We start from the raw sequence: 15,777 nt of genomic DNA, 5'->3' as shown, positions 1-15,777 counted from the left end.
TGATGAGGAGAGGAAAACAGAAACATCTCTATCTAACCGAGCTCCTCAAAGAGGCTGAATGACACATGTCATTAAGCATCAGTTGTTTTAAAAGGACTGTCTTGCACTAAAATGAGTGGAAAGGCAGAATAAGGCCTAAAGTTATTATTAGTTCTCCTTTATGTTCATGAAAAAAGAACAGGAGTACTTGTGGCACCTTAGAGACTAACAAATTTACAGCTCACTTCTTCAGATGCATAGAATGGAACACACAGACAGGAGATATTTATACATACAGAGAACATGAAAATGTGGAAGTATGCATACCAACAGGAAGAGTCTAATCAATTGAGATGAGTTCCATCATCTCAAGCATTGGCACCTTAACAGCAGGATTGTCTGGCTATGTGGACTCTCTCCTCAGGCCCTATGCTACCAGCACTCCCAGCTATCTTCGAGACACCACTGACTTCCTGAGGAAACTACAATCCATCGCTGATCTTCCAGAAAACACCATCCTGGCCACTATGGATGTGGAAGCCCTCTGCACCAACATTCCACACAAAGATGGACTACAAGCCATCAGGAATAGTATCCCCGATAATATCACGGCTAACCTGGTGGCTGAACTTTGTGACTTTGTCCTCACCCACAACTGTTTCACATTTGGGGACAATATATACCTTCAAGTCAGTGGCACTGCTATGGGTACCCGCATGGCCCCACAGTATGCCAACATCTTTATGGCTGACTTAGAACAACGCTTCCTTAACTCTCGTTCCCTAACGCCCCTACTCTACTTGCACTACATTGATGACATCTTCATCACCTGGACTCATGGAAAAGAAGCCATCGAGGAATTCCACCGTGATTTTAACAATTTCCATCCCTCCATCAACCTCAGCCTAGACCAGTCCACACAAGCGGTCCATTTCCTAGACCCTACTGTGCTAATAAGCGATGGTCATATAAACACCACCGTATACCGGAAACCCACTGACCGCTATACTTACCTACATGCCTCCAGCCACACGCTCCATTGTCTACAGCCAAGCTCTAAGGTACAACCATATTTGCTCCAATCCCTCAGACAGAGATGAAACACCTGCAAGATCTCTATCAAGCATTCTTAAAACTACAATACCCACCTGCTGAAGTGAAAAAACAGAATTGACAGAGCCAGAAGAGTACCCAGAAGCCACCTACTACAGAACAGGCCCAACAAAAAAAATAACAGAACGCCACTAGCCATCACCTACAGCCCCCAACTAAAACCTCTCCAGCGCATCATCAAAGATCTACAACCTATCCTTAAAGATGATCCCTTACTCTCACAGATTTTGGAGACAGGCCAGTCCTCGCTTATAGCCTCCCAACCTGAAGCAAATCCTCACCAGCAACTGCACACCATACAACATAAACACTAACCAAGGAACCTATCCTTGCAACAAAGCCCGATGCCAGCTCTGTCCACATATCTATTCAAGTGACACCATCATAGGACCTAATCACATCAGCCACGCCATCAGGGGCTCATTCACCTGTACATCTACCAACGTGATATATACCATCATGTGCCAGCAATGCTCCTCTGCCGTGTACATTGGCCAAACCGGACAGTCTCTACGCAAAAGAATAAATGGACACAAATCTGACATCAGGAATCATAACATTCAAAAACCAGTGGGAGAACACTTCAACCTCTCTAACCACTCAGTGACAGACTTGAAGGTGGCAATTTTGCAACAAAAAAACTTCAAAAACAGACTCCAAAGAGAGACTCCAGAACTCGAATTAATATGCAAATCAGATACAATTAACTCAGGCCTAAACAGAGACTGGGAATGGTTGGGTCATTACACTAATTGAATCTATTTCCCTATGTTAAGTTCTCCTCACACCTTCTATGGGTCATCTTAATTATCACTTCAAAAGTTTAAAAGCAGTGTCATGAATTTCCCTTGTGAGGACACCTGAAATGAGGAGCTCAACCACACAAATGCCTCCTGCCATGATATAAAATTGGGGTACACTAATATAACAAAATTAAAAATCTATAATGAACAAGTTTGTTACAAATGTAGCAGGTATCCTTTTTGGTGATTTTGCACTTTCTCTTTGGCTAGCATCCTTCATTAGTACTACTCTTTCCTCCATTTTCACTAGATAAATACTGCAGATGGCACTATGGGTATTAGATTTTCTTTAGTCTTTTGGCGAAGTTAATTTGAAGGGCCATTTTGTAGCTGAGCATTAGGACCCTACATTTACCTGCACAACAGAAATAACTGCATTGACTAGGCTTTTTATGCTGTTGCTTGTTCTGTTTCTCAGGGTTATGCGGGCAGCGGAGGAGACAACATCAAACAACGTGTTTCCTTTCAAATTAGTTCATATTAGCAAGAAGCACAGGACCTGGTTTTTTTCTGCCTCTTCTGAAGATGAAAGAAAGGTGAATAACTTCCCATGACCCAAGAATATATTTCAAGAGATAGGAGGGAAAATGAATGGTTTCATAGGAATTTAGCAATTGGGTGCCTAATTCTCTTACTGTGATTTGGGCACCTAACTCCTTGGCCTCGTTTGAAAAGCCCAAGTTCTCACTATTGTGCCAATCCAAATATTGGTACAGCATTTCATGTATTCATATCCTGATTTTTGGTTCAAGAAATAAACACTAAAAGTTTTTATAAACATGGAAAATGACTTTGTAAAATCCTTTCCCCATATAAAATGGGAATATTAAATTACCTGGCTTTCTAAGTAGCAGTTTGAGATCTGTAGACCAAAAGTTCAGTAAATGGTAAGTAACGTCATTTTTAGACTGCTATAATACTTTATATGTTCAAAGCACAGGAACTAACAAATCCTTGCAACACCCTTGTGAGTAAGTAAACATTATTATGCAGTCAACCCATAACTGCTAGCACCTCCAGCCTTTCAGAGGGCAGACACTTAATACATTTCTTTAGTAAAAGCAGTAGAGTAAGTTTACATGAAATTGTTTCTTTTAGAACTGGATGGTCTCACTGAGGCGTGAAATAGATTATTACCATGACAAGAAGGAAACAGTAACAGATTTAAGGTATGTACCTGCTAATTCTAGAGTCACTTCCTTGATTCTTGCACTTTATCAAAAATTCCTTAGTAAAGAGCAAGGCCCTTGTTTTTATTAGGCATTGCTGCATTCAGCATTTAAATCCCATTGAGGAGATTTAGACTCCTAAAGTCCTAAATCTTTTTTGAAAATGAGATTTGGGCTCCTAAATCAGTTGGCCTTGTGATGCTGAGCGCAGTAACACCTAAAAAAAAACAAAACACCTTTAAACCTCTGGGCCCATATGTTTTATAAAGTTGCTTCCCATTCTTTGCACCTGGTGACAAAACATGATTTTTTTTGTTTTATTACCATTAAACAATAGCAAGTACAGTAATTCCTAACTATGTCTGACTTTCTTACTACACAGGTTGTGACATCACAACAAAAAATAAACCTTTTATAAAGAGAACTTAAAATGTCAACTTTATAAGTCCTTAAAAATGAAAACTATTTATTTGGCTGTTAATTAAAAAATGAGACTAGATCAGTTTTTCTGCTGCTTTCAATATTCTAATACCAGCACTTGCTAATGTGCTCTTAACCTGAATATCTAATGTTAAATCCCATTAAGACAATATTGCACCTCTTACTATAAAATCCTTTTCCTTTTCTTTGTGTAGTGACTCTGGTTCTGATGCAGACAGTTTCTATGGCTCAGTAGAACGCCCCATAAATATCAACTATTCTCATTCAACAGAAAATGAAGGTGAGACTTTAATTTTGAATGTTTCCCTCTTTTACTCCTTATCCTATCAATAAATGAGACTTTTTGATCACTCTTTCCTCCTCAAACCACTCTGAGTTTGCAGCACTTTTGCTGGCTTAAAAAAATTCAAATAGCTCATATATCATAAGAATGTTTGGCCTAGTATTACAATAGGACATTTTTAATGCCTATGATAACATTACAATACATGTAAGGTTTCAATAATTGTAAAATAAGGGACATTTGGGGTCAGATTCTGAGAGATGCTCAGCATCCTAAAACCCCAGTGAAGTCAGTGGCAATTGAAGAATCAACCTTACAGGGGTTTCTGAGCACCGTAGAAGATTGTGCTCTTAGTAGTTGTCCATCAATTAAATGTCAGAAAGTCATTCTCCTAGCCCATACATCTGACTTAAGGGTGGATAAAGACACTTCTTTTGGGAACATTCAGCCATGTCTGTCTGCCCTATATAGGAATGCCAAATGATCTTTATTAAAGCTGACGATGAGAGTGATTAAATCTCCTTTACTTTTACAGGAGCCACTTAGAGCTATAATCACTTACGTATAATATGTTCTAAAAACTTAAAAAGAAGCAATGCAGTGAATTATGTGGACTTTTAGCATGACTTTTTATAAACCACCTGCTTCTGGCGCAGACTGTAAAGTTAACCCATTAACCAAGCGGTCATTCGTGTTGTATTAGAATATTTTTGCATCTGGAGGAGTCTTCCTTTCACAACTGAAAAAGGAATGAGTTGTTAGGGCCTCATAGACTAGCTGAGTTGAGTAGGCCTATGACAAAGCCACTGGGTATAATTTTCAATGGGACTTAGGCTTGTAAGGGTATGTCTACACTGCAAACTCAGGGGAAAGGTGAGCCTCTGGGGATGATGCTGAGAATGGAGTCTCAAAAGCCTTTGTCACTTTATGGAATGTCTATACTGCAGGTAAACACCTAACTTGAGCTGCAGGGCTGTAAAACTCCGGTGTAGCCCAGACTCTGGAACTATCCCCATTCATAGGGTCCCAGGCCTAAATGTCATTACTGCAATTTTAGAGCCCTGCAGCCTGAGTCAGCTGACATGGGCCAGGCATGGGTGTTTAGCGGCACTATAGACCTACTCTAAGGGCATGTCTACACTTATCGGTAGATCGAGCGCCGATTTACTGCATCTGGTGAAGACACGCTAAATCAATAGGAGAGCACTCTGCCATTGATTTGTGTACTCCACCTCCCCAAGAAAGGTAGTTGATGGGAGATGCTCTCCCGTCGACACAGCGCAGTGTAGCCACCGTGGTAAGTGGATCTAACTACGTCAACTTCAGTTATGTTATTCACATAACTGAAGTTGCACAAGAGCTGGTCTACACTACCGTAGTAAATCGATCTAACTTATACAACTGTGGAGAAAGCTGAAAGTTGGCGCCTGTGGTTATATTCTGAGTGGAACTAGCCAAAACGACTTAATCTTCTGTCTTGTTTTTTCCCTTGTAATGGAACCAGATTTTCGTTAATTAAAAAAGTCTTCTTTTTTTTAAAATAAAAATCAGCATATGCATGTTCTCTGTGATCTGATCCCAATGAGTACTTTACAGTTTTTAACACATTTTAATTTTATCTGCAGATTATGACCAGGAAGAAGATGAGGAATCTTACTTACAGCCTGATTCTACGGATTTAGTTAGACCAGATGGTAAGACAATATTCACCAGTCACGATACCCTTTAAAGATCTCAGGTAGAGGTGACACTCATGTGAAATATAAAAACATCTGTAGGCTGATGCTTTAACTCAGTATGCTTGAAGCGCCATGGGTAGTTACAATAATTGTGAAGCAATGCATAAATGGAACCTTATCCTGAGAGGTACTCAATGTCTAAACTCCCAGTGTAACCAGTGGCAGTTGACGAAGCCAAGAACATGAGAGAAAGTGCTGAGTACCTTTTAAAAGATGTATTTCTATCCACTGTCAGCCAGCTGAATATTGGAAGGTCTTGCTGCTAGTCCATAGGTCTGTCAAAGGGATGGATGATTCTTTTCAGCATAGTTCTCCTTCCATCCTAACATGGGCAAAACACCCAATGAAGTTAATATGACTTGTGCCTGAACAAGGAGTGCAGGGTTTGGCCTTCAGTAAAGTCCAGAATTGTGAAGTGTCCATCTGGCACTGATAGGTGCTCTAAAATATCTTAAATCAAGTAGAAATTTCACTTCAAACAAAAGGAGAGTAGAATCTTATTCTAAACTTTAAAATTTAATTTCTCATGTTCTGTGGGGTTTTCTTACACAGATAACATGATCCTCCCACCAGCGTACCCGCCACCTCCAGTGCCTCACATCAGAAAAGTTGCCAATGTAGAGACAAGGATGCACTCCTTCACAGGCCAGCCCACAGGGCCTATGCTTCCTCCACCACCTCCTAAAAGAAGCTTACCTGATATAAAACCAGAGGACCTCTTAAATATAAGAGGAGAATCCCAGTTTCACTGCAGAACCGAATCAAATCTAAAAATACAGCCATCAAGCCGTAGAGTAAGTGACGTACCACCGCCGGTTCCCCCTGTGCCTCATCTCAAAAATCCTGCCTGTGTCAAAGAGAGCTGCTTGCCATCAGCAGAGATTCTACCTCTAGCCCGCATTTTAACGGCCAGTGAAGGATGTGAGAGGCTAAAACAATTGAACCTTTCCGCACGGGGCCCACCTCCGTTACCAAGGAACAAACCCAAGCTATCAGAATTAACAGAGAAGCCAGTGGAGGCCAAAGTGCCAAAAGAACGCAGCAAACCTGGGATGTTTATTCCTCAAGTGCCAGTGGAGACCAGAGCACCAAAAGAATATGGCAAACCTGGACTGTTCGTGCCACAAGTGCTGCCTAAACCGCCTGTGCCTGTATTCAAATCTAGATCAGAGAAGTCTTTGCTTTCCCAGTTACAGTAAGTATGAAAACAGATCAAAATTTCTGTAGCATATTTATCAAATGATATCTCTGATACTTAGTTCATCAGGTCTAAGTCAGCATTCTCCCTCTCCCCCAAGCTTTGCAGTAAAGTTACTGCACATTTTTGTAATGTTCATCAGTGAACGTAAATAAACCAATTCTTAGTTTTACTGTTGTACACCAACTTGATATGATACTTCTCAAGGGGATACAGAACAGATGCAGTTTGATTGACTGTAAGTCATGATACATGTAAGCGTGATCCAGGATGACATGAAGAATATTGAGGTGTTAATGCCTATTTTGCTTCAGTCTTCCCTAAAAAGGTTAATGGTCACCAGATACTCAACACAATCAACATTTAATTAAGAACAAGGGGGAAGAAATGCAAGCCAAAATAGGGAAAGATCTAAATATTCTTTATCTTGATAAGTTGGATGTATTCATGTTAGCAGGGCCTTATGAAATTAGTCGTAGAATACTTAAGAAACTAGCTGAAGCAGTCTTGGAACTGTTATCAATTTTCTTTGAGAACTCCTGGAGGATGGATGAGGTCCCAGAGGACTGGAGGAGGGCAAACATAGTACCTATAGTTAAAAAGGGGAATAAAGAAGATCCTAGGAAATTACTATGAGGTGAGTAAGAGTCTAGTTGAAAGACTGTACTCAAAGTAGTTAATGGTTAGCTGTCAATTTGGGTGGACGTATGTGTCCCACAGGGATCAGTCCTGGGTCATTTTCATTAATGACTTGGATAATAGAGTGGAGAATATACTTATAAAATTTTCAGATGACACCAGCCTGGAAGGGATTGCAAGCACTTTGGAAGACAGGATTAGAATTCAAAAATACCTTGACAAATTGGAGAATTGGTTTGAAATCAGCAAGGTGAAGTCAATGAAGACAAGTGCAAAGTATTTCACTTAGGAAGGAAAAAATCAAATGCATGACTACAAAATGGGAATACCTGGCTAGGTAGTAGTACTGAAAAGGATCTGGGGTTATAGTGGATTACAAATTATATATAAGTGAACAATGTGATGCAGTTGCAAAAAAGCTAATATCATATCGAGGTATATTAACAGGAGTATTGTATGTAAGACCCAGGAGGTAAACGTCCCGCTCTACTTGGCACTGATGTAGCCTCAGCTGGAGTACTGTGTCCAGTTCTGGACACCATACTTTAGAAAAGTTGAGGACAAATTGGAGAAAGTCCAGAGGAGAGTAACAAAAATGATAAAAAGGTTTAGAAAGCCTGACCTATGAGACAAAGTTTAAAAAAAAAACAACTCAAAACTTGGGCATGTTTAGTCTTGAGAAACGAAGACTGGGCGGGGTCTAATAAGTCTTCAAATATGTTAAGGGCTGTTATAAAGAGGACAGTGATCAGTTGTTCTCTATGTCCATTGAAGGTAGGACCGGAAGTAATGGGCTTTATTTCCAGCAAGGGACGTTTTAATTAGAGACTAGGAAAAACTTTCTAACTATAAAGGTAGTTAAGCTCTGGAATAGGTTTCCAAGGGAGGTTGTGTAATCCTCCATCTTTAGCCGTTTTTAAGAACAGGTTGGACAAACATGTCAGGAGTGATCTAGGTTTACTTTGTCTGCCTCAGCACAGGGGGCTGCACTTGATGACTTCTCAAGGTCCCTTCCAGCCCTATATTTTTGTGAGTCCATGTTTAAAAATTGCTACAGTAAGGAATCTGTCAGGAAGTTTTATGGTATTCCCCTACTCTCTTCAGGGTGTGAATATGTCTGATGTTCCTTATGAGACATTTATATAGTCTTATCTGCACAGCATTTCAAAACCCTGCAACAAACTGGCTCTTGGAAATATTTCAGGAATAAGTATTATACAACCTAAAGTAAAGCACATAAGAACAAAATGTATCTTGTCTGTGTGGGGTTATGCTGAAAAGATACAATAGAGTCCTAAACTGTAGCTGGTAAAAAGCCTTCACATCAGGATTTCAGCATGAACGGAAAGACTAGCTTTACACTCTTAAAGCACACACGCAAGCTCTTACAGAGAAGGAAATTAATGCTGCAGTGTAAGTATGTTCTTTAGTAAGGGACTTGGGATATATCTGCAAAAATATCCTTACACATGAAAGCCTGTATGTCCATCGCATTGCTCAGCAGTTTTGAAATGAATAATAAAAACTGTTAAATGACAAATAAGGAACTAACAGAAACTCACATCTGGTTCTGCATTTATTGTCTCTTAATGCTTTTTCTGCAGAAATGTTCTTCAGTTTTGTTCTTTCTTCCAGGAGATCACCACCAGATGGGCAGAGTTTCCGAAGCTTCTCATTTGAGAAACCAGCATTACCTTCAAAGCAAAACAAGTCTGGTGAAGATTCAGATGAAGATTATGAAAAAGTAAGATCAGATGGCACATTCCTAAAGAGAACATTTCTACGTTTTAGGGGGTTGTAAATTTGGGCTTGAGTCAAGTCTGTAAATTAGGAAGGAATTAGTAACAATACTTCACATAAGAATGCTGCTCCACTGCACTGGCCAACTTTATGAGAGCTGGTAGCAGATTTTGATTCTGATGTCAGATATGCAAGAATGTATTAGCACTTTTGAAGGAGCTCACACTAGGGAATAATAATGTAGTAACAAAATCAGGAGACTATATGTGTAATTTAATTATACAAAATATTTGCTGTATAGTAGAAGTTACCTGTAAAGTTTGGGCCTGAGTTTAAAGAATCCTAGGTAGCTGCAGTATGTCAAAAGGGGAGAAGGATAGCTCAGTGGTTTGAGCATTGGCCTGCTAAACCCAGGGTTGTAGTTCAATCCTTGAGGGGGCCACTTAGGGGGTTTGGGGCAAAAATCAATACTTGGTCCTGCTAGTGAAGGCAGGGGACTGGACTCAATGACCTTTCAAGGTCCTTTCTAGTTCTAAGAGATAGGTATATCTCCAATTATTAATTTATTAACATTTTGCTTTGTTTCAGTTATTCCAATCACCTTTTTAAAATACTGATCATATAATTGCTGTTTACCTTACTTTACACATTTTAATTTTTTTTAAATGTTGTCTTAACAGGTTGAGCTGCCTAATTCAGTATTTGTCCAGACCTATGAATCCATTGAAGTAGAAAGGTAAACTTCTCTTTCCAAAAACAAAAAAAAAAAGTTGAGTTGCTTATAAATCCTCAAATAAAATTGACCTGCAGTCTAGAAAACCATACTTTGAGAGTTAAGACTAGTAAATAAGCCTGAGATTTCTATTGAACGCATGAAGTAATTTACTATTAGTTTGTATATAAATAAAATATTACAATTCCTTTAAATTGATAACAAGTGGCCTCTAGGAAGCTAATTACATGTTAAAATATTGAACATAAAGTAATAATGCATAAAACTGATACCATCATTGGGCTTTATATCCAGAGTACCCTGCTGAGACAATGAATTGGACTGGCTTAGGGTTCTGTAGAACTTTTAAACTCTAGATCACTGGCTCAAATGCAGCCTAGACTGGTAGTGACCAAAAGTCATGACAATGTGATGGCCATTTCATGACCTATATGAAATGAATGTGATGATCTTAGTTCAGTTCCCAATGGACAAGTGTCCTCAACAACAATTGCTACCATAAGCTTGTTGGCAGTCCTCAACAGAGAGGCCAATGATAGAAAGCATGCGACTGAATTGTCCTCTCATACCCTAAAGGTGATCCCTCCAAGTAAAAGCTGGAGAATTGGGGAAGAGGGGTGCAGTATGAGAAAATTGCACTGCTCCTGCCTGCTCTATTATTATTTATTTATGGTACCATCCAAAATATGCTAGTCAGTTTTGAATTACTCAGGAAGGTGATCCAAGGATGCTTTGAGAAGCTGATAATCTAAAGAGAGACAGGGACATAGGTTAGGAGACGGGGAACAACAGGCAATTTGACTTGAATGTAACTTGATTCACTGGTCTGTGGAGAAATAGAGACCATCATGCTTCAGTGCTACCAGTCAGCACGTTTCATGAGCACAGAATCCATTTAAAAAAAATTTGAGTCAAAAATATTGTGCAAATATTAATCAACTGAGATCTTCATACCACCCATCTTAGTAGGGAAATTCAGATTGGGAAACTGAAGCAGAGAGTCCGTGATGTTTCGAAGACCACACAGCAAGTTGGGGAGAGAGTAGAGATGAGAGACCTAGAGTTCCTTTTTTCCAGCCCATGCGCAATCCACTAAGACATCACTACCTCCCTATACACTAGCAGATTAAGGACCCTAATGAGTCTTCCTAAATGATGAGGTTCTATTAAGTGTCCATTTCCATCGGTCTGTGAAACTGCCTTCCCAGCCTTTAATCAATTCTTAAGCTAAATCATTACAATCACTGAAATGAATATTTACATTAAAGATTTTGAGATATAGACATATCCATTCTATCCCAAATCTGTTAAGTTTGTTAGTATTTTCTGAATGTGATATTTACTTTCCATATTATTTTAGGATGTTCAAATCTGCCACCCCAAGAGGACATCCACAAAATGGATTATACTGTATTAGGAATTCATCTACCAAGCCTGGAAAGGTAACTCACAATAGGGGGAACCTGTGCTGTAAGTTAATTAAATGTAACTCCCATTTAATTGTTACTTGCAAATTAACGATATTGGAGTTTAAGTACAGTAATGTATTTAGCAATTTAGATATGCCCTTTTTAAAAAAGAGAAATAGGTCTGAAGCAATAACTGTATATCCTAACTTGCATAATGCTCAGTTATTGAAATGTAACTGATTCCTCAAAAAAGGTAGTTTTTGATTTTTTTCTTCATAAATTTGTTAGGAAGACTTTTTTATGTGTGCTGAATGTAATCTTGCATTTTCTTCTTCAAGGTATTAGTTGTATGGGATGAATCCGCTGAGAAAGTGAGAAACTACAGAATCTTTGAAAAGGTTGGTATGAATGAAATATATAAAAAGGGTGTCTATGGTATTTACACTGCTCTGGATACATCATACAGTATCAGCCTAAGGCTTCCCGTTACCTCCAAACACTCCCCCCTCCTTCACTCCCCCCGCCCCCCAAAAAAAAAAAGAAAAAAAAGGAAAGTACAAGATAGGCCTGAGCTGCAAAAATCAGATCTGGATTTAGAGCCTGAGCCTTCCATGTATGAAGACAGGGAGTCTATAGTGATGAGATCCAAATATGATCTTCAGTAAAATAACAGGCTGTTTGGATCACCAGGTTTGGTTTGGGCTTATCATTTATGTGACATGAGCTAGTCACGTATACAATACTTTGCAAAGTAGTGGTCTGTTTGAAAGGGCTTCATAGGTGCCATTGATTACAGATGTGTTTTCTATCCCTACAACAGGATTCACAGTTTTACTTGGACTCAGAAACCATGTTCTGGAACATTGGAAGTTTGGTTGAATACTATGGCACTCATGTCTTACCCAGCCATGACAGCTTGATTCTCAAATGTCCTTATGGTTACTGTGGACCAAGGTGACATGGCCTGCAAAATTAACTGACTGTAAGATCAAACACACTGTGGAAAAATAGGCACTTAGAGGGATGGTAGTTTTTTTCCCAAAATTAAATAGGAATTCCCGTGCCACTGGGTTTGATTTCCTGAACTTTGCACACAGAGACTGTTTCTGCCATTTGTTCTCCCACTGCCTACAGACTTGCATTTAAGTATCTCGTTGATAAGCCCTTCCAAACCAGACTTCTGGATTTCAGACCCTCATTACAGCTCTTCCTGTGAAAAAGGGCTGATCTGGCTATGCTGTGAAAGGTATTTACAAGACGTGCCTTTGAGGAGCTGCTGCTGCTACTTTCTTAATCATGTGGATGTGAAGTTGGAGGAAGGACCTGGCCAAAGAGGTGTTGTGGACAAAACTATTAGGAAAGGAGAACTTTTGAAAGAACAGCACTGTCCATTTGTGACAGAGAATACTAATTTTCTGATTCGTATTGCTCATTGAGTCAGTACTGGTGCTTGACTGAGATTTTGTAATAGTTTATAATTAATCTGTAAATAACAAGGATGCTTATGGCAATGTGGTTGATTCAATGTGGATATAGGAAATCAAGGAAGTGGACCTTGTAAGCCATGTCTTGCAGAAGGCCCATCTCTAACTCCTGCAATCAGCCTCCCAGTGCCTGCAATGGTATGCTCAGCTCTAATGGTGGGTGTGGAGTTTTACATATTGCTTACTGATAATCTCTCTGGACAATTGTGGACTAGTATTAAGTTTGCTCCATCAGAAACTCCATTCATAAGTTCTCAGTCAGAAAGATAGTTGCCATAAAACAACTTTTTCACGTAAGTATGAAAGAAAAAAGGAGGGTATAGGCTGAAGTGGAGAATAATCTGGAGAGTAACCCAGATTGAGATTCAGACTTCTCCCATATCACCGCTATCAAAGGCAATAGGAAGGATGATAAATAATATATAAAACTTCTATTAAATCACTTGGATGAAATTGTCAGCACATCAAATTCAATATATGTAGAGCACACTGGTCCCATTATACATTGTGTAGATCACAAATTGTTCTTTCTGTTGGTTTAACAAGTCTATTCAGTTTGGAGTCCTTGTATAAAATAAAGTACTATATTACAAATCATTCCAAACCTACTATTCTCACTTCCTGTCAACTATGATAAAACTGCAGCATTAACAAACCTTTAACTGTAGGTGCGTGTAACTCTTGTTGACATATATTTCTGTAGGAAAATCCTAAAGCCATGGTGTTAATAGGAAGAGCGTCATTTCCACTTAGCTGACTTTTCCAGTGTTGTTTAACGGGGAGGGAGGGGAAAAAATACCCTACTTTAATGTCCTGTGTTTCTTAATTTTTGTGTCTCAAGAGTACTGTAATGGTAACATTATGATGAGCTCAAACTCCATAGAAGGAGACTAGAACTGATCCAAGTTTGTATGATAACGTTTCTGAATCCAGATTGGTGAATAATCTCACCTGCTGTTGGCTTTTATATCTTTATGCACACCAGGTTTTATTTCTGACACTGTTTGTATTTAAGTTATTTCATGCATTTAACAAAGGTGTTACATGGTAAGATTTTCTATTTATAAAAAGAATAAAAAGGGATCCACATTAGATATTATCTGTGATTGAATTCTCCTTTAGAAAAGAGAGATGTGATCTTTGAACTGGATTTGGAGCCAGAATCCTTGGGTTCAGCTCCCAGCTTTTGATACAGTATATGGTTTTAGGCAAGTCACTTAATCTCTGTGCCCACCTTAAAGGACTGTTGTGAGTATAAACTAAGGCTTATATGGTGCTTGGAAAATGTAAAGCACTATGCAAGTGTTTAACATTATCTTTTAATAGGTTAATATTTGTGAAGTTTTAATGGGCATCCTCTGGGTTTCTCTGCTTCTCCTCTAATATGAAGAGCTGAATGTGAAGCTGTCAATCAAGTGTCTGCAAAAAGTAATTAGAGCTGCTTCTACTCTATGTGGAAAGAACTAGCGTGAGAGAGGATTGCTCAGAGGTCACCCAGAAAATGTTTTACTTTCAACCTCTGCTTTTTTTCTTTTAACAGATTTTAATTGGATGAATTCTGCCCTGTCTGAAAACAACTGACTAGGTCATATCAGACCATTGACACTTACAATATACTGTCTTGAAGGGAGCAGTTGGTTCAGATATAGAATTATACCAGCATTTTGTTTATTTCCTCCTACAACTAATATTATTCATCTCGAGTGCCTTAAACTGCAAAAGTACTTGGATAACCCAGTATAGTAAAACTACATAACACTGTCTTGTGTAATATGTGAAATTTGCACACATGTAAATATTAATTTTCTATGAATTACTGTCAATTTCCTTGTGATAAACCTATGAATGTATACATTTATGAGGTAAATAAATTTTTAAGAATAGTTCATACCAACTGTGTAATTTCATTGACCTACGATACACACGAAAATGGAAACTTCTCCTTTTGTTGTGCTATCTTTAAGTAGCATCTGATTCTTTGATTTTTGATTTTCAAACCATTGAGAAGTAATGTTGTATATGGAAACATCTTTCAGAAAATTACTATTTCAGCAAATAATTGTGCATCAAGAACAGATTAGACAAACATCTGTCAGAGATGGTCTGGGCAGGAGTGGACCTATGCATTTTGCAAGCCAGAATGGAAAACATTTTCAGCAACCCCTTTCCTCCACCTCTGCCGCGAAGCTAAACAAAACATGTCTGGCCAACCAGCAAAACTGAACAAAGATACTCCCATGGAAGCTGGTATCCTAGAACCAGCCCTGGGTCTAGGTATATTTAATCCTGCCTTAGTGCTGAAAGATGGGACTGGATGACCTCTTGAGGTCCATTCCAACTCTACATTCCTACGATTCTGTGATCATGGAACTGTACCCTATTGTGAGGTGCATCAGTAAATAAATATTAAGAGAAAAAATCACTAAACATGGGGGCCTTAATGTAATTGAGAATCAGCCCAGCAAAGTGTAGTGGAACTGTCTGGATGCAGAGATTATTTGATGCTCCTAAGGGAGTCCCATCATCTATTCCATAATGGTGCCCCTAGCAGGAGACCCCCAACAGGCTACAGACTTGGGAGTTTGTTTAAGGGTCAGTCCCCAGCTGAGAGTATGTCACTGAAGGTCTTGTGTAAGCTTGAAAGTTTGTCTCAAAAGAAGTTGATCCAACAAGATATTGCCTCACCCACCTTGTTCCTGTAATGTCTTGGAACCAACACGGCTACAACAATACTGCATATAATCATTGAAGTGAGGCAGTCTGTGCAACAAAGATCTTGTCTAGATTCTGTCACTCAGTTTGTGCTTCTATCAGATGTATTATACCAACTCACATACCACTGATTGTGCTTGTCAGTGCTAGCCACTCTCATTAAGGTTTTTTAAATTAATTTATTTTACCCTTGCATCCAGAAGTAAGCACTGAAATGCTAATTTCACTTAAGGACACAAAATGTTGTGTGATGCCTATAGCAGAGAGATATGAAGAACATCTCTGTTGAATGGGCATGAATTAAGCAAGGAACACAGTCTACCTGAGGAACCTTC

The 15,777-nt window shown here is 39.0% G+C and overlaps 1 protein-coding gene across 8 annotated transcripts in view; it reads left to right on the top strand.

Moving 5' to 3' along the window:
- Positions 1-14,613, top strand: part of SH3BP2 (SH3 domain binding protein 2) — a 62,712-nt gene extending 48,099 nt beyond the window's left edge. For 7 of the 8 annotated variants that reach the window (XM_050947712.1, XM_050947713.1, XM_050947714.1 and 4 more), the window contains 11 exons: positions 2,314-2,431; positions 2,994-3,064; positions 3,700-3,785; positions 5,414-5,482; positions 6,080-6,722; positions 9,000-9,108; positions 9,785-9,840; positions 11,198-11,279; positions 11,585-11,644; positions 12,067-13,732; positions 13,862-14,613. In XM_050947712.1, the coding sequence (XP_050803669.1) occupies positions 2,314-2,431; positions 2,994-3,064; positions 3,700-3,785; positions 5,414-5,482; positions 6,080-6,722; positions 9,000-9,108; positions 9,785-9,840; positions 11,198-11,279; positions 11,585-11,644; positions 12,067-12,204 (1,432 nt within the window). In that variant the 3' untranslated portion in view covers positions 12,205-13,732; positions 13,862-14,613. The remainder of the gene's footprint in view (positions 1-2,313; positions 2,432-2,993; positions 3,065-3,699; positions 3,786-5,413; positions 5,483-6,079; positions 6,723-8,999; positions 9,109-9,784; positions 9,841-11,197; positions 11,280-11,584; positions 11,645-12,066; positions 13,733-13,861) is intronic. The other variant, XM_050947711.1, reaches the window with a different exon arrangement.
- The last annotated feature ends 1,164 nt before the right edge of the window (positions 14,614-15,777 follow it).

Source organism: Gopherus flavomarginatus, chromosome 3, assembly GCF_025201925.1.
Source record: "Gopherus flavomarginatus isolate rGopFla2 chromosome 3, rGopFla2.mat.asm, whole genome shotgun sequence".
In the NCBI taxonomy this organism is placed as follows: domain Eukaryota; kingdom Metazoa; phylum Chordata; order Testudines; family Testudinidae; genus Gopherus; species Gopherus flavomarginatus.
Note: the sequence above shows the minus strand (reverse complement) of the source record. Positions and strands in the feature narration are given on the sequence as shown.